General features: G+C 40.3%; 1 protein-coding gene across 10 annotated transcripts in view; it reads right to left on the reverse strand.

The window, feature by feature from the left end:
- dnah9 (dynein, axonemal, heavy chain 9) overlaps positions 1 to 21,936 on the reverse strand; it is a 163,485-nt gene that overhangs the window by 110,785 nt on the left and 30,764 nt on the right. For 6 of the 10 annotated variants that reach the window (XM_008437723.2, XM_008437724.2, XM_008437722.2 and 3 more), the window contains 11 exons: positions 21,752 to 21,907; positions 19,568 to 19,700; positions 19,205 to 19,482; positions 17,878 to 18,008; positions 17,660 to 17,786; positions 17,099 to 17,251; positions 16,507 to 16,632; positions 13,736 to 13,975; positions 13,355 to 13,515; positions 6,676 to 6,832; positions 5,279 to 5,383 (listed from right to left, as the gene is read on the reverse strand). In XM_008437723.2, coding sequence (XP_008435945.2) covers positions 5,279 to 5,383; positions 6,676 to 6,832; positions 13,355 to 13,515; positions 13,736 to 13,975; positions 16,507 to 16,632; positions 17,099 to 17,251; positions 17,660 to 17,786; positions 17,878 to 18,008; positions 19,205 to 19,482; positions 19,568 to 19,700; positions 21,752 to 21,907 — 1,767 coding nt within the window. Of the gene's footprint in view, positions 1 to 898; positions 975 to 5,278; positions 5,384 to 6,675; positions 6,833 to 13,354; positions 13,516 to 13,735; positions 13,976 to 16,506; positions 16,633 to 17,098; positions 17,252 to 17,659; positions 17,787 to 17,877; positions 18,009 to 19,204; positions 19,483 to 19,567; positions 19,701 to 21,751; positions 21,908 to 21,936 lie in introns of those variants that run through there. The other 4 variants (XM_008437727.2, XM_008437721.2, XM_008437728.2 and 1 more) reach the window with 4 other exon arrangements.

The following is a 21,936-nucleotide window of genomic DNA, read 5'->3' on the forward strand; positions in this document are numbered from 1 at the left end:
TTCACAGTATCGGGGGATAGTCCTATTTCACTTGAAATAAAATGCATCTTTAGCTGCTCTCAAAAGTAAACGGAGCGCCCTGGCAGTGCTGTCCTCCGGTCCAGTCAGTGGTCTGTCAAGAATAAACTTCCAGCTTACTCAATGTGTCCCACACTGTTACAGTTTACAGAGAGTCGAGTCTCTTGCTGAGAACCAAACTGGCTTATTTTAGCACATTGTCCAGTCATTTGGCACTTCTATCCATGAAGTAAAAGCCCCAAAACACAGCAGTGGTGGCAAGAGGTAAAAGATCACCACTTGCCACCACAGTGTGATGAAATGTTTGCAACATTTATCACACAACATTTCATTAAGGGACCTCAGGCTCTGAAGGGGGCAGAAGCAGATCTGCCCTTTCTCTGGTTCATGTCCCATCACAATTTTGTTGTATGGACACCTGTACATGCTTAAGTAGTTGTAGTACGGTACTTTTCAGGGGAAAACACATCATAAGCTCAGTTAGCACATTTAATACAAACACATTGTGCTAGAGAGACATACCAGATAGTCTGCAAAGAGTGATGGTTTTAATGAAAGAGGGGTACATTTTTAAATGGAATGGGTTTGAAAAGGATGGTGGAGCAGAAGGCCTTGTAGACATGTCCACCAACCAGACACTCCTACTATAGGTTATAAAATTCCCTTCAGGATCCTTTCAGGTCCCTTCCAAGGTTACTTCCAAGGTAATTGTGGGGGACTTGCAGGGTACTTTATGAGAAATGTTCCCGATACTTCTAGAATACTTCGTCATACATTTTTGTAGTTTTTCTAACCATTGTGCATGGAATGGCATGTGTCTCTAAATCTGTTCCTAAAAATAAAATTACAACACATCTGGTTTAGATGTACAGTGACTTACAAAAGTATCCAAACGCTTGCATTTTGTGTGATTACTTTCTCAAAGTGCTGCATATCCACTTCAGATAAGCTAGCCATCTTTAACTCCAAACCCTCAGTCATCTTAGCCGACATCTCCAGTCTGGTGTGTAGAAAAAGGGAACAGGAACCAGAACTGGTGCACAAAACACTGGGAAATTCATGGTAGTCCTGCTGGGAACATTTGCGGTGAATTCAATTTATGGAGAAACCCGTCTGACACTGCTGATTTATTATGGAAGCAACTCACACATTGATTGAAATAAGATATTAATTAATACAGCAAAAACTACTCTCAGTTCCCACTTATTAGCATTGCATTAATATTAGCAAGTCCCACAGTCAGTCTGTTACAGCACGTCAAATCATTATGCTGCACGACCTTATTTTTTATGTATATAAATGTTCACTATTTTATCACAAATATGAACATCTTTTCAAGCAGGGTTTACTGGATAGATGAGCTCCCGAGGCTCTCTGAGCGTCTAAATCATGACTAAATGAGCTATCAGGCTGAACTTTCTCTATGTCCGCGCCTAAAACTGTGAATCCCTGCTTATGAATTTAACATGCGAGTGGTTAAAGAGCAAAGCGAGTTGACAGCTGGAAAGAGAAGGAACATCTCTTCATGGATGAGTAGTCGACTACAGATCGTTCAGTCATACCAACACAACAGAGAGAGGGAGGGGGGATGCAAAAAAACAAACAGGGCAGCTGTGGCACACATGCATATACACACACACACCCACGCACACCCACAGACACACACACAAGCAAAACGTTTGTGCATTTACGTCAAATGACAGGACATAAACTCAACAGAGGTGAAAAAGATTTTTAAAAAATCCCAAATACACTTGCAAGAAGTTTAAGAAAACAAACTGACAATGTTTGCTCTTGTGGGGTTTGCTCCCTGATTTAACTTATCAAATGTACACTAAGCAGAAATGACATTGTGCCCGTCTGTCTGATAGTGTTTGGTCCTCTTTTGCGAACTTAAGAACATCTTTGACTGATTTGTTTAAGTCACTAAGAGTCTCAAAAGACCTCTGAAGGCACAGTGATAAGTTTGGCATCACGAGTATGGCAGAATTTTATTTAAGTCCTGCAAGGTGCTAAGTAGAACCTCCATGGATTGAAGTGGTTTCTACGGCACATCTTACAGATTGTCAGCTGGATTGTGATCAAGGTAATTTGCAAGAGAGGTCAACACCTCAGATTTATAATTGTACTCGCGGCAGGGCCCACTACACTGGTGAACAATATTCAGGTGAATGGCAGCACTAAGGTTTCCCGCCAGAATATTTCTCAGATCATATTGCATTCGCTGGCTTGAACGGTCAGTTCTTCGGGACGCACCCACCCATATGGTATAGATGTGAGAGTGATTCATCAGACTAAACTACCTACCTCAACTGCTCCATAGTTCAGTTCTGACACTTATTATGTGCCCTGTTACGCAAAAAAAAAAAAAAAACTCTGCTGTGTTGAATATGCTGCTTATTGAAGCAGCATTAGCAACTTCAGCAATTTAGGGTAGAGTCACTCATCTGTTGGATCTGATCACTTTAACCAGACTTTGCTCCCTATGAGCATTGATCACCATGTTGGTGACCTACTTCTGTTCTTACTTTCAACTTCTTATTTAACATACTGACTCCTGCTTTTTCATTAAAGTACTGCCTTATGTCTTCTCCTACTCTCTGGCGCATCTTCCTGGGTCTCAATCCAAACAATTACTTGTGAACTATTTAATGGCTGTGAAGCTGGACTTCAGGGCCTCTTGGCCACTTGACTGCCATACACCCCTGTCGTTGTACAGGCTTCATTGCCTCTTTGTTCTTGAACTGAGTGATGTAACTTTGGTCAGGCTGCTTTTGTACAGGAGAGTTGCCTTTTTGCTTAGCCTTAGTTTTCTCCTGTTTATGTGCTTGTTAGGTAGGTTATATTTGTAGGATTTAATTTTTTTTTTCTTTTATTGGAGTTAGGCAAGTTTCTTTTATTTTTCTTTCAGGGTTGTTTTGTTTTATTATGTTGGCTTGAGCTCTCCCTGAAGCTTTCCATCGGTCAGTACAGAAAAGAACTTAAAAACTTGGCAGAACATAAACACCTTAAATGCCACCCTGACTCCTCATTCACTGTCTAGATTTATGTTGGTCTCTTGTGTCCCCCAGACCAAGCCAAGCCAAGACCAAGCCAGGGGATGTAACGACGTCCCACAAGAGCTGCAGTTAGGAGATGCTCCGATTCAGTCGCCCAGCCATTATAGTGCATCTTTTATAAGACTCGCCAATTTTCCTTTGACAGCAAACGTTTTCTTGCTGCCTAATATATTCTACTAACTAGGCGTTATGACCTAGTCGCATGTAAGATTTGTGTAAGTCACAATCAGCAGTCCAGGTTTGTGTAGGTTGCTAAAAGAGGCAGAACCTCTCCAATTTATCTTCATGAAGTCATGTCTGGCTGCCTTCTGTTTGCCTGTGTTGGTCTGACGTCGAAGCGGCCCCACCACCTGTTCCAGACGTCCCGAGCAGCAGCAGCGGCGTTTGGCCCCGTGCAATATTCGCTGCCCCCCATTTTCAAGCGATGGATGAGGTGTGTGCTTGCCGAGGAGAAATGACTCTGCGTTGGCTCCACCAAGGAAGGCTGAGTGCCGGAACGGGCCGCCAGCTGTCACAGCGTGAATTTGATGCTCCTCTGTTCTCAAGGTCTGCTCTTCCACGTCTAAGCCAACGTGATTTATTATTTATTGCACCCTGCAACACCTATTCATTCTTCTGGCACTTTAAAATTCTCTAAGTACTGTGGACTTCCCCAGCTTACGGAGAAAGACTGCTTGACTTTCATCTTTGCTTAAGAGAGAAGGAGAGAAGGGCAAAGAAGTGGCTGTTGGGTCTGGCGGTGCATAACAATGCTTCAGGAAGCCATCTCCATTATCTGAGCTATTATGATCGCAATCAACATTATCAACTGTACATTGTTTGCTGTGACGGTGCTGCACGTATTTACAGATAGCGTCGAAGGCAACTGCATGCTTGATTTAAAAACACCAGAGAACCTCATAAAGCCACAGGGAAAATCTGGTCGATGCATTGCAAGATAACGAAGAAGCTAACTTCTGCTGAAAAACACAAAATGTGGCCAATTGCAAAAATCTCCAGAGGTCATGCAGAAAATCCAGCACTCTGCCTGAGAGTCTTTATTTTACAAGTATGCAGCAGCATTCCGTGCTTCATTTAATGAAGCCCTTGTAATATTAGTTGTGTTGCACTATGTAAATTGTTCTTGCTCAATTTGGTTATCGAGTACAGCTGTTAGTTTGTGTATTTTGCCATTAAGCCCTGATTGCTTTGAAGGAATTTTGCTCCAATTGCTGATGTTGAAGGAATACAGTGTCTGGCAAAAGTCCCAACACTTGTTTCAACTTCTTGCCCCATTGCAGCCACAAACATCGATGTTTTTTATTGGACCTTTATTTAAGGTGCTTGATTGTTGGACTAAAATAAAGTAATGAAGAATTTTCAATATTTTCACAAATAAAAATCTGCCCAATGTAGTTTACACTTATATTCAGTCCTTCCAACCGTATAGGTTAATGCTTTTGAAAATCTCCTTTTAAAAAGTATGAAGATAAGTGGGCATTTATCTCGCAGTTTTGCACATCTAAAGACTTAGATTTCTAATCATTCATTTTACCGTCTGTGAATCAGTTTAAGTTATGTAACAGATTAGATCTGGACTTTAACTGGCCACTGTAACACATAAATATGGTTGCATGTTTAAGGTTATTTGGTTGGAAGGCGAACCTCGACACGAGCTTGAGGTCTAACACAGCCTCTAAAAGGTTTTCTTTCAGGATTGTCCCATTGTTTAGGAATGGTGTGTTCAGGGTCATTTGAAGAGTTAGTTCATTCCAGAAGTAGCAGGGCTTTTTATGCTGACCAAAAGAAAAACGTTGATCTGTTTTGACCAGAACAAAGTCTTCCATGTTTGACTAAAAGACTTGCTAACATGTTCTTCCACCTGAGCTGTGGCTCTCTGCAGCTCCTTCAAAGTTACTACACTTTGTCAGCATACTTTTAAATTACTTTTGAAGACCAGAGAATGTTATTTTAAGAGTACTAGATATTTATATAAATTTGACCTTGATCTTGGTGTAAATACTTTCAATATACTATGCAAGGTTGTGGACAAAGAACAAAGCAGTTCATCCAAAGCGGTAAAAAAATTGCTTCAGGGTTTAGTCTTCAATTCAGTTCAGTTTGATGGGAGTTATTTCAAACCCTGGTAAAAGTGCTGTACTTGCATATTTTTACCTCATGTAAAAGTAACCAAAGGTGAAACGAGGTAGTGTTGTTCTTACCTGTACTGCTACAACAGACAGCACCTCCACAGAGATCCTGTTAAACTCGTCAAAGCAGCCCCATGCCCCCGTCTGAGCCAGGCCTTTGTAGATGTTCCCACAGGACTGGTGGACAGACGGAGACACGAGTAAGATGGACATGTCGAGTAAGCGAGTGAGCCATTCGCAGACTCATAAGGCATATAAGACTTTGGGGAAAAGGCCGAAGGAAAAAAAATTCTTTGTGAGCAGTCTGTTTTGATCTTGGTGGAATAGTCAATGAGACTGAAAGAAATATTGTTAAGTTTCAGAAATGCACAGGGATATTGGACACAAGACTGGTTTAAATGAGTCCAAAACTTTACTCTTGATCTGCTTTTAATAATTCTGTTTGTCCACTAGTCAAAGAAGTAGGAATACATTTCGCTTGGTATATTTTTCTTATGCTAACCTAGGGGTATTTTCTTAAAATTTGTAGTTTATTTTTGGTTGCTTGTTTTCATAGCAGCTCTGGAGATAAATTGGGTAATTTCACTCAGCTTGGAACCCTCCAAAACACTTTTGGCCAGACCTTTGACTGATAAGACCTGTGGTGAAGTGGACAGAGGAACATTTATAATTCAACCGAGGATGTGTAGCAAACCATCCACACACCCGGGTGAAAGGAAGGCTGATCCATATAAAAACACACCTCACAACAATAAAATCAGAAAAGCAAAAACGATAACTAAAAATGTCTACTAATCACATTTTCTCTTGCCTCTGAATTCAACATGAGAGCAAGTGAACAACCCTTGAGAGAGCAGCTGGACTTAGAAGGAGCATGCAGCCAACTGTTGTCTTTGATTACAGAGCAAATCTTAGCTTGTGATGCAAACCGGAGTCGACTGTAGGACTAATCTAACTGCTGTGTGTCTGTGCATAACTAAAAACGACAAACAGTGTGAGGCTCTGAGTCCAGCTTCTCATGTGGTCTTCCTGGAGTACATTAGCACTTCTCTCCACCGACAACCTGCTGTACAATGCGCAGCTCGGGGTGGTATGTGCCTCTGCACTGCTACGATACCCCCATCTGCGGGAGGTCGGAGCATATGCGTCTTCCCTAGCCATTCAATCTGTGGTGGGTGTGCAATAAAACACATTAAAGACGTAATAAAAGCCAGAGAAGGCTGGGCATACATGAAGCTTTTTGCAAAGAAATCATAGCATGGTGCAATTTAATGATACCTCCTAAGAAGGCAGCAACTGAACTGTAATAAAGGATTTAGAAAAAGGGTGTGAAGGTCAAAAGATAACTTTAATCACAAATGCAAAGTATTTCGCTGACAATAGCTAGGAAGCAAATCACCATGCATAACACGTGCTGCTGTGAATGCACGTGCACAAGAAATGCAAATCCATGGCTTGTGTTTGCTCACCTTGTAGTCCATCTGCTCAGAGCAGTTGAACACGTACACCATGACGCCGAGGGCCCGTCCCAAATCTTTGGTTGTCTCGGTCTTCCCTGTGCCTGCAGGCCCAGCTGGTGCTCCGCTCATGGTCAGGTGGAGGGACTGAGTCAAAGTGATGTAACATCTAAATTTAGAGGAGATGCATGCAAAACCGTGACTGATAAGTGAATCATCCCAAACTCAAAGACGTACGTAGAAATGCTACTCATTCAGTTGAGATTTCTTTAGAAGTCTGGAAGTATTCACATTTTGTACTGATGTTGTATGCGCTTGAACAACTTAAAGAAGTGCGTAAATATTCAAAGAAAAGGACATATAGCTTCCAAGCTTTTCTACAAATAAAAATCTGAAAAGTGAGGCTTTAAATAAGACAACGATAGAAACACTCCAGAAATCTAACCTGAATGGAAAACTGGCAAGAAGAAAGCAGGTGTTGAAAGAAAATCATTAGAAATCACATTTACAAGTTTAGCACCAGCCTTGTAGGCGGCACAACAAGGCTGAAAACAAAACTTAACTTCTCGAGAAGACACACACAGAACTTCACCCCCATTTTGAAACATAGTAGTGGCAGCATCATGTTGTTGAGATGCTCTTCTTCCAGAGGGACAGGGGAAGCTGGTCAGTGTTGATCTAAAGGGAACTCGATAGTAACTTGATAGTTACTTTTTGATACACAGTTGTTTTTTTAGACATCTTAAACTGTAAAGGAATAGAAACAAGCACTGTGCCAGTAGGAGGCCCTTCCCACTTAATAAAAAAATTGAAAACACTTTTTGCTCTCTGATCCATTTGAAAGTGACTGAAATGAGGCGAAACTGGAAAACATTCTTCATTTTGAAGGCATTAACGACGTCGCTGTTAATACTCGCCAAATAATGCTTTCCAAGATTTTATCCACATTCCTGTGGACTATTGGCTGAAGGTCCATATTGAATATTTCTGAATTTTGACTGTTACCCATTCATGAAGCATCAACTAACAACGTGGCAATAAACAACCTGAGTTAGGAGCAGCTTCTTTCTCCATCTGGGCTTTGAGAGATCAGGTTGTGGAGATGTTTAAGCCAAGTCGAATGTGTTGCATCTGTTATGCAGCTCACCCTCATGGAAGAGATGTCCTGGTACAGAGCAAATGTCAGAGCTACCTGGTCTGAGACCCGCCAGGACTCACTGCTCACTCAGAAACAGCCCATCGAAGCTCACATGAGAACAGACCGACGGCCCTCTGGGCTCTGCCTACAATTGATTGGCAAGAGGTCTTGGGTCATTTGTTTCTCTTTGCCCAACTGCGCAGTCATACCTACAATAAGTCTCATCTGAAATCAGATGGTGTGTTCAGCAAAGCAGCAGCTTCCTCCTTTTTCCAATACTTAAAATATGGAACGTTGACTAAACTAGCTTGGTGTCTAACGTATTAAGTAACATCTACCATAGAATGTCTCCTGTGCACTAACCACGGATTGAATCAGGACACCGCTGTGCATTTTACACCATGCTGGTATCAGTTTACCTATGTGGGTATCCCGTTTTCACATCTCAAATACAAGACTACCAAAGACCAACGGCACTGCCAAGATGACTCTCCTCTCACAACACTGATAAACCACACTTTTATTATTTTATTTTTTTTTAAGATTTTGTTTTGGCTCTAGTGGCCTTTATTTGATAGTCAATTGACAGGAAAGTGGATAATAAGAGAAGGGGGAAGACATACAGCAAAGGTCGCCAAGGCTGAGAATCGAACCTGCGACAGCTGCATCAAGGCCTCTCTGGGTTGTGCTTAACCCCTGCGCCACCACAGCACACCTAAACCACACTTTTAAAAGTCTGCATGTTCACCAAACTCAAGGAGTCTCTTGCCCTATCACTTGGACAATTACACATTCAGAAGTGTCTGTAATTCTGTAAGATTTGACATTTTAACAAAGAACGGGGATTTGGACACCTCTGTTTTTTTTATTTTGTTGGTTTGTTTGTTTTGTAACCAATGAAACTCTCTGCATAGCCGAGTTATTCCACGGTCATTACAGTTAACTTTATGTAATACCAGTACTAGGCTTGCAGCAGCACTGAATATTTAATTAAAAAACAGAAAAGATACTTTTTGAACGCCATTATCTATTGTTCACGTTTAAAGAAATGCATGTTGGTGTTCACTGCTGAGTCATTGCATGAGGTTTTTATCACATCCACACCATGACAGGTTTTATCTGGTTTTTTTTTTACACTTCTCTGTTTTTGTTTGTTGTAAGTCGGGTTTGGTAAAACTGCAACTGGCACAAAAGACCTGTTTGCAAAGTGTACCATGCACTGACCAGAGAAACCTGAATAATCACGTTCTCTATGTTTTGAATTATCAGTTGAATCCTGGCAACTAGAGGTGTGCCGATTGATCGGCCACCGATTATAATCGGCCGATTTCCGTGAAAAAGTGTATGATCGGTGATCGTCGATCACACAAACCGATCACCTGCTTCTCATTTCTCAGCCTGCCTGTGCAGCTGGTCTCTTCTTTCCTTCACACTGCGCAAACGCGCAGCAACAAATCCTATGCGATGTGAAACACTAACGCACTGAGTGACTGGGGAAGTTTGCCTGTTGTGGCGGAAAATTGAAGCACGTGGGGTGAAGCAGGTCAAAATGCATCAACACAACGAAGCTAATACGACATAAAAACAATGCCATACTTGACGGAGTTTGGCTACATCGAGGCTCACTGCAGTAAAAAAGACATATGGAGGATCAGATAGCACGTAAAGCAGCGCACAGCTACAAACACTCACCCGGATTAGCATGACGGTCAGAAAGATAAACAAATAACCCGCAAAATTATTTAAGTCTTCGAGCTGTGATGTAAGACGCTGGTTCTGCTCTCGCTGTTGAACCGCTACTACGCTACAGGTAGTAATATTTGACAGACGGAGCGCCGCTTCTGCTCCACCTGGTAGTGACTCTCACACCGAACCTCTGTTTAAAGCTGCAGTATCCAACTTAAAAAAAATACATTTTACATACGTATTAAAACTTTTGCTGTCCTAACATGAGACAGATGATCTCTAAAAAAAAATCAATCTCCTCCCTGCTCTGCATAATTACTCCGCTCAGTCAGAAACAGCCACTCAGAACTAGCAGTAATCAGCTAGCCGCCATGCTATCAGGAAGTTTTCATTCAGTAACTCTGGATTGTTTATTGTAATGGATCCTGTATTTGCCTTTGAATGTTAAGTTTTATACTTGAATTTTTTTGGCAATGTTGAGAGGTTTTATTTTGACTCTGCATTATTTAGCCTCTTCAGAGCCTTCATATGTTATCAGTCAGTTAAAGATAGTATTATCAATAGCAGTACAATTTGCAGAATGCCTGTTTTGTTTAGTTTTCTTCTTGGAAAAAGTTATTAAAAACAAGTTTTTGTCTAAATTAAGGTGAATTCATGGTTCCTTTTTCCACATAATGTAACCGGTACTGCTTATGATAAAAAAAAAAAAGTAAAATAAAATTATGTGATCGGTATTGGTGATCGACCCTCATGGGTGATCGGTATCGGCAGGAAAAAACCTGATCGGCACATTTCTACTGGCAACTGCAGCAAAACTCCTGTCTGTATTTTTTAAAATACAGACAGGAGTATTTTAAAGACTCCTGTCTTTAAAATAGGAAAAAGTACAGAGTTATCGTTAAATAGTTTATTATAACTCTTAAATCGTGTCCATTTGATTGAGGTGATTTGACAGAAAAATATCCTGTTCAGACAAAACATTTTTAAAGAAAACAATACAAGCAAAAAAAAAAGTGAGTTCCAATGTCTCAAATGAAGGAATGAAGGAGAGATGCTGTGGTCCATTTTTGATTTAATTAAAATATCTTTTATTCTACAACCTGGCAGATATTAATGTACGTCTGCATTTTCAGTGCGTCACCAGGTCCAGGGCTGACACGGTCTCATAATCAGGTCCCACATCATCTTTGGGTCAGCACAATCACCATTATATGACAATAAAATCTGCTCCTGTGATTTTATCATCCTGTGATTAATACAACCACTGAGCGCTTCACCCGCAGAATCTGTCAGAACCGAAAGCGAGCAGAGTGTCCATTTACTCTCATCGAAAAGCAGCAGTGAGGTGACGGGGACAACGAGACCTTTATTGATCAGACCAATAAACACAATGGTTTTCCTCTAATATCAATAGAGTCATGCTTTTACTAACCCCCCTGTTAATGGATGATGTATGGGAGAGGGAAATATTGGAAAGCATAACAAGAGACAGAAGCTCAAAGAAGACAAATGATCCCATCTGTATACAGTGTATCATTCAGATACCAGTGCCAAGAGGCTTTATGGGCATCCATTGAAATCTGTCCAAAAACCTCACAATGAGTTGTCAGGAGGACTGGATGAGGATGTGCTGTGCAGAGTAAGCGAAGCCAGATTGGATATGTGACAGTGAAACTTAACTAGGCTGTGACAAGGTGACTTGTTTTATTACAGTGCCTTTAAAAGTAACTGCGATAAATCAGTATTCTGGCTGGACTAATTCTTCTTGCATTCCTCTTTGTCACTCTGTGCGTATGAGCTGGAAATGGAAACATTTCAGACATTTTGAAAAATGGCACTGATCTGCAGACGATGCAGCAAGCATTGAGTTGAAGGCTGATGTTATGCCAATAGAATTACGCTCCGTTAAAGATTAGCTTAAATTATTTTCGCCCCAGTTATTCTTCCACAGAGTAATACGCTGGCTACATCCGTCTTGTTGAAGCTAGGGAAAAACTTGACGATCCTTCAGTATATAAATGAGCTTGGTTTAATATTTTATTGTATTTTAGTTTAAGCAAAACATAGTCATAACAACGCTTTAGTTTGATTCCCCCCCCCCCCAGTCTTAAATGCTTCTATTTGAGTTTTACAAAGTATTTATGTGTTTAAAAAACTACAACCTAAAACAACAATTCTGAAAATTCAGGTTTACAAATCATGCAAACCAAAAAGCTGAGAACATTTCAAATTTCAATCAAAGCGACGTTCACTGATTTCAAACGGAATTAGGTTTTCTTTTTTCCTAGTGACTGCATGATGAAAGTTGCATTGCAATATCATTCACCAAATCCTTCTTTATCAGTTTTCTCAAAGCAAGGACTAAAGGATTTTACACCTAGATTCCTTGTTCCTGGTGTATTGTTGCAACAAAACCCAGCAGCAAATTGTGAAGTGCAGTGAGGGCATGCACCATATGGTGACGTCCTGCTACTCGTCTGCTGAAGTGACCATCAAAGTCCATTGTTTCCGCTTTGTTCAGACTTCAAAGGGACCACTGGTCAGCCAGGAAACAAATTCAAACGCCACAGTTTGCCAAAGATGTCCGGGAGACGGGTATTCATCTCTGTGTAGTTTACTGGACCTCCTGCAGAAGTGTGCGTGTGAACAAACAAGCTGTTGGCTATGTGCCCACTGCGACTTGTTCTGAGTGGTTTGGTGCATACAGATTTAACTTCGAGCAAAGATACTTGGAGATGTTATCGGATTAGAAACTTAATATTTTCTGACAGCTGCCTGTTTTAATGCCTGACAGAAACGTTGGCTGCATGCTTAAATGTTTAATAGACAAGAGTTTAACAAGATCTCATGGGGCAACATCTTGTTATTAAATACAAATATTTGAAGTAATCTGTTGGAATAAGTAATCGGTTGAGTCAGATGGTGCAGACGGTCAGCCATCTTCAGTTCAAAAGCTAAATCACTAGCATAGAACAGAACTGAACGGCATAAAAATAGTCATCTCCAGAGGTCAAACCGATTTTTCCTATTTGTTGCATAAATTTGAAAACCATGTAGTGAAAAACAAATTTGTTGCATTTATTTATTTTTCAAAAAAAAAAATAAAGATGCTACTCAACAGGATATCAGAGTCAGTGTTGGATTCCTACACAATCATCTCCCCTCAGTGCTCCGCCTGGGCTTTCTCCCATAGAGCTGGATTTTTCCTGTAGAATTTATGAATGATGATGTCGATTTTTTTAAGCCATTTTAGAATTGCAGTCTGAATGTAGTTTAGCAGTGGCAGGAGAGGAAGTGAACAAAGCCATTCAGTCCATGTTGGCCACAGTTCCACATATTGACTTAACATTAACAGCCATCTTGTTTGGCTCTGCTCTTTTGTCTTCACAGTGGGGGATTTTTGTTTACAGTGCAGGCAAGTTCCAGTAAGTGTCAACACATCAAACTGGCACATTGCATACGTTACGGCCAAACATTAGCGATTGGGTACAATTTAAAACTTCAGCAAAGTCCTTGCCTCCAGCAAGCAACAATTATTCCTCAACGGTCTAGAGTCCAGACTCTCTGTACGAAGCAAAACGTAGAACAAGGGGCTTGTTTTTACCAGGCTGTCAGTGTGTATGAACTGCCTTTTCTGATAAAAAAACAAAAAAAAACAAGCAGTCTAATCGTCAAAAGATTGAACTTTTTTGTCTCTATAGCAATATGCCCATCAACAGTGAATCCATCTAAAGTTCAGAGCAAGGCTGAGATCTTCAGCTGTACTGCAATTCTAACACTTTTCTCATTGTGAACCGCAGTCAGAAACAGAGAAAAGAAACAAAAGCATCGTGATTTGCCAAGGATGGGTGAGAAGGGGGGTTATACCTGTCTGTCAGAGGAGTAATGACCAGTCGTGGCGTGTTGCCCAGATATTCATACGAGTAGAGAAACTGGGCATCACAAATGTTGGCAAAGCAGTGCCTGTCCCTCTCGTCCCAGCGATGTCTCAGCTGAGAGAGCCACACAAAGGCCTGGGAATTCTCCACCTTCAAAGAGGAGACAAGAAGAAGAAAGTTTCCAGAAGCTGCCAAGACTTGAGATGAGCCCAAAATAATCTGTGCATTTCCACCCTCTAATTATGCTAATGTCTTGTCTGAATATCTTGAATACATCACTTACTAGTAATAACTTCTCAAGAAAAAAAAAAAAGCGCAGCAGCATACAGCAACGTGTGCTTGTCAGATTTATGCCACGGGCTGTTCTCACCTTCTGACTGATCATCTTGGCCACCACATCTCTGGCGTGGACGTCGATGGTGCAGATGGTCATAACTTTCTGCCTGTCACCTCGTGTGAGCTGGCCAATCAGCATGGAGATCAGGGTGTTGAGCTGGGATACCTGCTTCCTGTAGTACTCCTTCATGGAGTTGTCGTAGCCTTCCTCGAGACGGGCAAAAGCCATGTTCACATCAGAAGTCCACCAGATCTGAGTGCAGGTCAGTGCAACCTGAATGGAGATTTTAAGACATTGGAGGAATCAGAGGAGAGGATACTGAGTAGATTAATGTACATCCATTTATCCACTAGGGTTCATACTGATACCCAAAGAGGAAAAACAAACTTAGGCAATCCAGTATTCCCATATTTTATGTGAAGAAATGCTTCAGAATTGTGATATAAAAAGAAAAAAGCTGTTTGGACTAAGATGCAAGCCAGGGGTTCACAAACTTTTCCATGCCATTGGTCTCCACAAATAGCAGTAGCTTCTGGCTGGGGACCCTCATTGCAAATCCACAGACAACATTACAAAATATGTAAAGCAACATTGACTTCTAGTCTCTTTTTTCTCACTTTTAAACTCCGTTTAATCACTTGGCATAAATGCTTTTGACGGTTCCTTCTGCATGTTCATTGTCGAACACTTCCATGCTAGTTTTATGGCCCCATTTTAACAAAAAATTGCATAAGGTACTGTTGCATCTGCAAATGAATGCAGTGAATCTGTACTGTGGCTGCAATCTTAGAAATAACAAACCTGGTGTTTATATAATTGGTTCAGAAGCCTCATACTTCCTTTATGATCCCAAATGACGGGGTGTAAAAGTTTTAAGAAACCTTAGTTTTGACAGAAAACACAAAATCATATTCCATACTGAATCCTTGAGTACAGAAAAGAAAATGGTTCCCATTTTTCTTTGCAATATACCTTCAGTCTGCTTGAATAGGCATTTGACAGAAAAAGCTGTCCAATGTGTAAAACCTGACAGAGTTTCAGTATAACGTGTAATTTTCAGGTAAAAACAAACATGAATCAGGCAATGCTCGGTTTATACCCCTGTGGTTCCAGCATGCAAAATTACAAGAATAGTATCAAACATGTTTTGTGTCTGTAAAGTTTTTAATTTTCTAAAGGACACTTTTGAATAGCTCTGTTGGGCTTGCAAGAAGCTTTGGGGAATAATAGACTAAAGGGATCAAAACAACTTAATTGCATCTAAAAATAAATACCATTGAGCCTAATGAGTTTATGGGAATTGGGGAATAGATTGTCTAAACAAAAACAATATTTTTAATTGCTGTTCTACATGGGTTTAAATATTTAAGCAACCATAAAATGAAAACCACACTTTTTTTTAGTGTATGTATCTAAATGCTTTATCACCAAAGCACAAAATACTTGTTATTGAAAAAGTCCTAACGGAGTACAGATGTCCTAAACACACCATATATTTAATTTGACTCATCACTTTAACTCAGCTGGAAAAAAAAAGTCAGCAGAATTTATTAACCATGTTTGTAAATCATTCTTGAGATAAAGGAAAATGTACTCTGACATAAAAAGTGGTAAAGACTCAGGAGGAATGGTGTGATTTAGAAATAACTTGGTGCATGTGATGACGTGTGTTAATGAAAGCATTTTCAAGAAGCTGGAATGTCTAGAGCTCCCCCTACAGGGCATGAGTGGTTGCACCGTGGGTCACCTTGGACAATTAAAACAGTGATTGAAGGACACAGAAGGTTCAGCATAAATTCACTAGACTTTATTACCGGCATCCGAAGGAGTTTGAGAGCCGTTACAATTTGGAGGAGGGCCTTAAAGATGTCACAGTGATCCAATGGTGGAAGCATATATTGATTCACACATATATTGTAAGACAGACAACAGCATAGGAAGATCAATTAATTGTTTATCCACCTAAAATAGGCATTTGCGATTCGGACACAGTGATTAGACTGTTTTCAACATGTTGTTTAGCAACGTTTTTCAATGGCCACGTGGCCGCTAGATATGAAGGCATAAACCGATGACTGGCAGACACAGCGCCACTGATGATCATGAGATCCTTGTAGGGCAGCACTGACGTAGAGTGTAAAATTAAGCTTGCCAATGTTTTAAAAGGCACAAAAATGAATACAGGCTTCACAGCATGGGGTGTGACTGCAGGACAGCACTGGTAATGAGTTGGGTGGACTCAACCAGTGACGCCCTGTGTCCATCTGTCTAAACCCTGCCTTATGTTGCAGTCAACCCAGTTCTCTCTTATGTTTGCCAAGTTAAGCGATGGGGAATCAGTTCATTCATCAAGTGTCACCCGTAGTTGTTTTGCCAGATCTCAAAGGCCAGTTCCAACACCTGGGGGCCCGACTTGTAAGTTGGGGCTGTGTTTTGTGCCAGATAGCTGCTTGTATTCAAGCCTGAGGGAATGTCACAGCCATGGAACCAGGACTTTACCCCGACTGTCTTGCTGACAACGTCGTCCTTGTATACATCACTGTTAACTGCTGTCAGTCTCAAGGGTGTACATTATTATAAAAACTTGACACTGCGATATAACCGTCAATAAAGTTATAACAATGTCATCTGTTGATGGTGCATATTGTCCTCACTATTTCATCAGAAAGTCCAAACCTCTCTCTCTCCAAGCTTCATTGCATTATAATCTAATCCACCTGAAATATTATCGCCTTCCAAATGCTTTATCCAAGCAATTGCTGTGATCAGTATTATTTATTTGTTCATCTACTGAGCCTGTTCACCTGAGCTGGGTAGTCAAACAACCATTGCTCTCTGGGTTTGTCCTCATAAGCCGCCACTGCCTCGGTCATTTCATGGCGAACAGTTGAGCGCATGGTATCCAGCACACGGTTCAACCATATTTCCACCTAGAATGAGACAGAAGAGCAAACCGGTCCACAAATTCAAACATTAACACGTTTGTTAAATGAATAAAATGAAACTGTCTTGTCACTGGCACCCTAATGAGGTCATTTATAAGCGTTCAAGTGGACATAGGATCAGGCAGCTACTGTAGCATGTAATGGAAAATTAATGATGTCATGTGTTTTGATATGCAAAACCTCAGGGGCAAAGACAGAATCAGTTTCATTTGTCTGCTTTATTACATGCAGTGATATCAGTCACTGATATCCGTATATTTTCTCTGTTCTCTTCAGAGGAAATGGCAGGTAAGTGAATTTTCCCCATCCATTACATTTATTCTCGACAGCTCTGGTGTCACAATCAGTGTAACGAATACAGACAATAAATGTCTTCAGCTTTTAGATAAATACACAAGTTATGGCACCATGATTTCAGTAGCATGAATAAATGATAGCTGAACTATTTTACCTGTCCGGAGCAGTCGCAGGCCTGATTAAAAGAGACATACTCGTCTTCTTTGCTGTACATGCCCACGGCAGCCTTAGAAGGATTTCCCTCTTTATCTGCTTCAAACTGCATCTTAGCCATGTTGTCAAACAGCTTAGATAGATGCTTCTGGACCTGAGCAAACACACCGACACAATAAACTCTGGCTTGATTTACACCCAACTCACACTCTGTTTATTTTTGTTGCAGCCTCATGTATAAATGCATCGGTTCAGCGAAGGTAAGGGAAGGGCACGGCCCGTATTCTGCTCCATGCCTGCTTAGTTTATCTAAGAGAAAACTACAGCCACATTCTTAGCCACTTTTTTTTCCCTGTGAGGTGAAAATATATAACAATGTCCAGATGTGGATGGTGGAAGCAATCTGCACACCTGTGAGCAACATTGCCCCTGTGTGGACACTGGATGCATTTACAAGTACTAGCAGGAGTTGATACAGGTTCTAAAGAGTGCCATGAATGTTTATAAAATGAAACTCCAAGAAGACATGAAAGCAGTTTTTTGTCTTTTTTAAACAAGCAACCTGGTGAGGGTTGGTCCCATTAGACAGAATGTCCAACAAATCAGCAGAAGAAATGAAGTAGAATCTTGGAAAAGCAAGTCGCTTGGTGTCCAGATACTCTGCCAGAGCTTTTTCACACAGAGAGAGCCTAAAGATGAAAAATTAAAAAAAAAAAATGATAAGGAGAGTACATGCCAGCCATGTATACACACTTTCAAAGATTCCTCCGTCTCCCTCACCTGCTCTGAATGTCCTCCAGTTTACCAAACAGCCCAGGCTTATTGGTGGCCTCCACCACATTAGGCGTCTGACGCACAGAGTTTGCCAGCTCTTTGAAATCAGCATCAATCCCTTCAAAGCGCCTGGAGTCCTGAAACGGATTTCACCAGAGAACAAGGCAGATGGATTTCAGGCCCAAATCAAAGACAAGGGAACCTCAAGAAGCAAACATCTGGGTTGAAATGATCTCCACACGGGTGGCAACTAAAACGTTGTGTAATCTCAGCTCCTAAACTAAGAAGAAAGGCGAACTAATGAGGGCTCTCTTGGATCATACTGTGATGGCAAAAGCTGCAAGCTAGCCCACAAGAGCTTAAAAAAGACGTAAAGAACCTTGCTTAAGTGTACATGCCCCTAGAACTTCTCACAAATTGTCATATTACAACTTCAGATTTATGCGTTTACTCTTTACAACGGTTTTTAAACAGATTAAGGACAAACATTTTGCCAATTCTTTGTAAAATGGCTCAAACTCAGTCGGATTAGATGGAGAGAGTCTGTACTGCAACCTTCAGGACTTTTATCTTTCTCGTCTAATTCTAACACGTGAATATGTCTCATTTAGGCTATTTAACCAACTTCTATTTCAGGTTGCCGTCTTGTTAATAAAAGAGCTTTCATACCAGAGACTCAAGTTGTATAGTCTCCAACAGGTTTACTCAGTATTTACCTTCAGCTTTCTATCAACTGAATGTCATGATTGCATGTGATGAGCAGTTTCTGTCACACAGAGGTTTTTCCATGGAGGTCAAACTGTTTAGTTTTGCTCTTATCTGACCAAAGCAGCGTCCTCCACATTACAGCTGTGTCCTTGTTCTTTTAAAAATGGATTCCTTCTCTCCACTTTCAAATGACACTAATGCTCTCCAACAATCTTCAGAAGCTTTCACATAACACCTGGACTTATACTGAGATCGACTTTGTTCACTAATTAACAGATTTCTTAATGCTTCTGGTTGCATTGCATTGCATTGACTGGTATTAAAGTAAATACATATCACTCTTTGTAGATCCTTATTCATAAAACAAAAGTTAAAAACCCCAGAATTACTTATTTTGATTTGATAACTATACACTATTTTGCAGGGCACTATACAGAAATGTGTCAAAATAAAGTGTTTCTTCCCATAACACTTAAAATCCACAAACATGGAATTGAATAATGCATTCTCAGTTTTAAAATATTCATTTTGATTACATTTGCAGATAGTGAATTATTTTGCAAAGCACAACACATGCAGAGTTGCAGGTAACTCTCCACATGTGCAGACATGTTCAGCGTCTCACCTCAGGCAGCTGAGAACGAATGTCCTTGGAGCCGATGAAGATGCTCTCCAGGTGGGTCCAGGTCCGCTGCACCTCAAACCAGATGGAGATGACCAAGTCTGCAACAGAAAGCTTGCTCTGCCACGTGGACACTTCATCCAGGAAGTGGGCTATGTACTTTGAAGACATGAGGTTCTGGAGTTGGACCTGGTTGTCTTCCAAGGTTTCGATTAGCTCCTCGTCTGTGCAGAGCAGAGGCACCTGGGTCCTGTGGTGGGGCTCGTACTGGAAGCTCATACCTGGACAATGCGGAAATGCGCGATAAGATCCGGAAAGGGCCAATATAGAACAGCATGGCTAAACTGGAGTAGCTGCTAATTCTACCTGTCCATGTGGAGTTGAGCTCAGACAGGACTTTCTCCATCCCCATTTCTTTAACAGCCTTGTCCACAATCTCTCTGACTTTCTCCTCAAAGCAGTGCAGGTTGAGCTGCAGCAGGTCAGCCAACGATGTTTCCTGCTCACAGCACAGGCAGTCATGTCGGTGAGCACCCAATATTTACAACAATTTATAAAAAATACTAATTTATTTATTTTTTTAATGTTTTTGTCACATTTCAACCACAAACATATTCTAGTTGGAGTTTATGACAGACTAAGACAAAAAAGCGCAATTTAATGACTTAATACTTTGTTAATTCACCAATTACTGTTACTATTATAAACTTTAAGTGTATTCAGGGTATGTGTGTGTGAACATGGTTATTTGTCACTGTGTTGCTCTGTGGACATAGGGAACGTCATTAGACAATGGATAGATGCAATACTTTATCTGGTTTATTACATAAAATCTCAATAAATTCATTTACGTTTGCAGTTGAAACATGACAAAAAGGTGAATATTAAGGCGTGGCATAATACCAGGCATTACAGGATGTTTATATAAAACAAAAACAACAATGCAAGTTCATCACTTCTTAACGTCAGTTATTTTGGTTAATTTTCACATTTTTCCCCATCATTTGCTTCTGTAGCAGATCTTTATTTTTGCTGTTTTCTGGTATCTGGGGAAATAAGGAGACTCCCTTGTGTAGTCAGTGTCCCAAGACAAAAATTCAGAGTAATTTTAGCCTTCTGGGAAGTGAATCTGGTCATATTAACATAAAGGCAGATAATAGCGAGCTGTGGTGGAAGAGGCTGACAACCAGCTGATACCAAAGAACTGGAGCAGCTTGAGGTTCAAAGACTGCCAGGCCACACAGAGAAACCATTAATATCCAAAGATGATTAGCTTGAAGTGTTCAGAGTTCTATCTGAACAGAGTGATAACACGACTCTGCAGCTTCCTCTCATTATGCTAGACAACTGCTGACTTAACTTTGGAAAAATGCTGGCTTAAGCACAACAGCAGAAACCTAAAGACTTCTTTTATTGATTTGCGCTAAGCAGAGCTGTATTCGTCTCTATAAAAACAGAATCAAGTTTAAATATGTAGAATATATGCTTCTTCTTTGCTGGTTTTCTCACTGCAAAAGGAGTTTTTTTTTATTATCACTGTCTGACATTAAATAATGTTAGGAATGCTAACATTACTTCTATTAGTTAAATACCAGAGGGTGCCGTTTCCAGATGCCTGAAGGTGCAATATTTATCTGTTCAGATAGTGATACGCAAATATAAACACAATGGACATTATACCAATCAGGAAGATCGGTTGGTTGCAAAATATGACTAAGAACCTAAGAAAAAAAGGCAAAGAAATTGTTAAGATGCTGTAATAAAGTGGTGAGAATGAATATGCACAGTGAAATAAGTTCTGCACAAAGATCAGCTAGTCCACTCAGTAAGAATGAAGCCACGTCTCTTAAATGCACTCATGTACCCTTTTTGGAGATATATTCAGGGGTTTGATGAAACTAACATTTAATAATTTGGCAATAGTGACATTTAATGGAAAAAAAATGAAAGGCTGCGAGCATGATGACATAATATCAAAATGTAAAAATGGTGAAGCAACATCCCCAGACATCAGTCTGCAACTAATTTATCCATATAAGACCCATTTGTACCCAATTTTAAACTTACTAAGTGGCTTAAATGAAACAACGTCAACGTTTTGGAATGACTATTATAAAGGTCTAAAATCATGCCTATAAAAAATATGCTTCCACAGCTAAAAATGTGAATGGGAGTAAAGTGGCCTAAAGACCTGGTTAAGTTACTTCTGTCAGAAGGATCATAAAAGGAAATCCAAAAACATTTGACAAAAGTTATAGAGTTAAAAAAAAATATCAATTTAAATACTTCTGACTATATGTACTGTATATGTCATTATTCTGGTATTGTGCAAACAACAAATAATTTTGGCAATCGTAAATGACCAAAGAAATTAAAACAAAATCAAAATCAAGTTTGACTTGATTTTAGAAAGTGCCAAAAAATATGGCTCAATAGATTCTTTTGTGCTTTCAATGTCAAAATATTGCTTGAACGACATAAATGATCAAATACAACAGGATGGAAACTTCAAATCAAAACTGCAAGTAGCTGTTTAAATACATCTCTGACCTGGTCCATTGTGAAGTGAACTCCAGTAGCAGCCATCAGCTGATGCCAGTGTCTGGGTCGTATTGCGGGGCTTTGGAGCTCTGCTACTGCCCTTAGGGAGGTGAGGATGTTCTTCACCCTACTATCCAGACATGTGAAGGCCTCCCATGTTCTTACCTACAAAACACAGACAGTGATCTGTTCAA

The sequence above is a fragment of the Poecilia reticulata genome, linkage group LG19 (genome assembly GCF_000633615.1).
Source record: "Poecilia reticulata strain Guanapo linkage group LG19, Guppy_female_1.0+MT, whole genome shotgun sequence".
Lineage (NCBI taxonomy): Eukaryota > Metazoa > Chordata > Actinopteri > Cyprinodontiformes > Poeciliidae > Poecilia > Poecilia reticulata.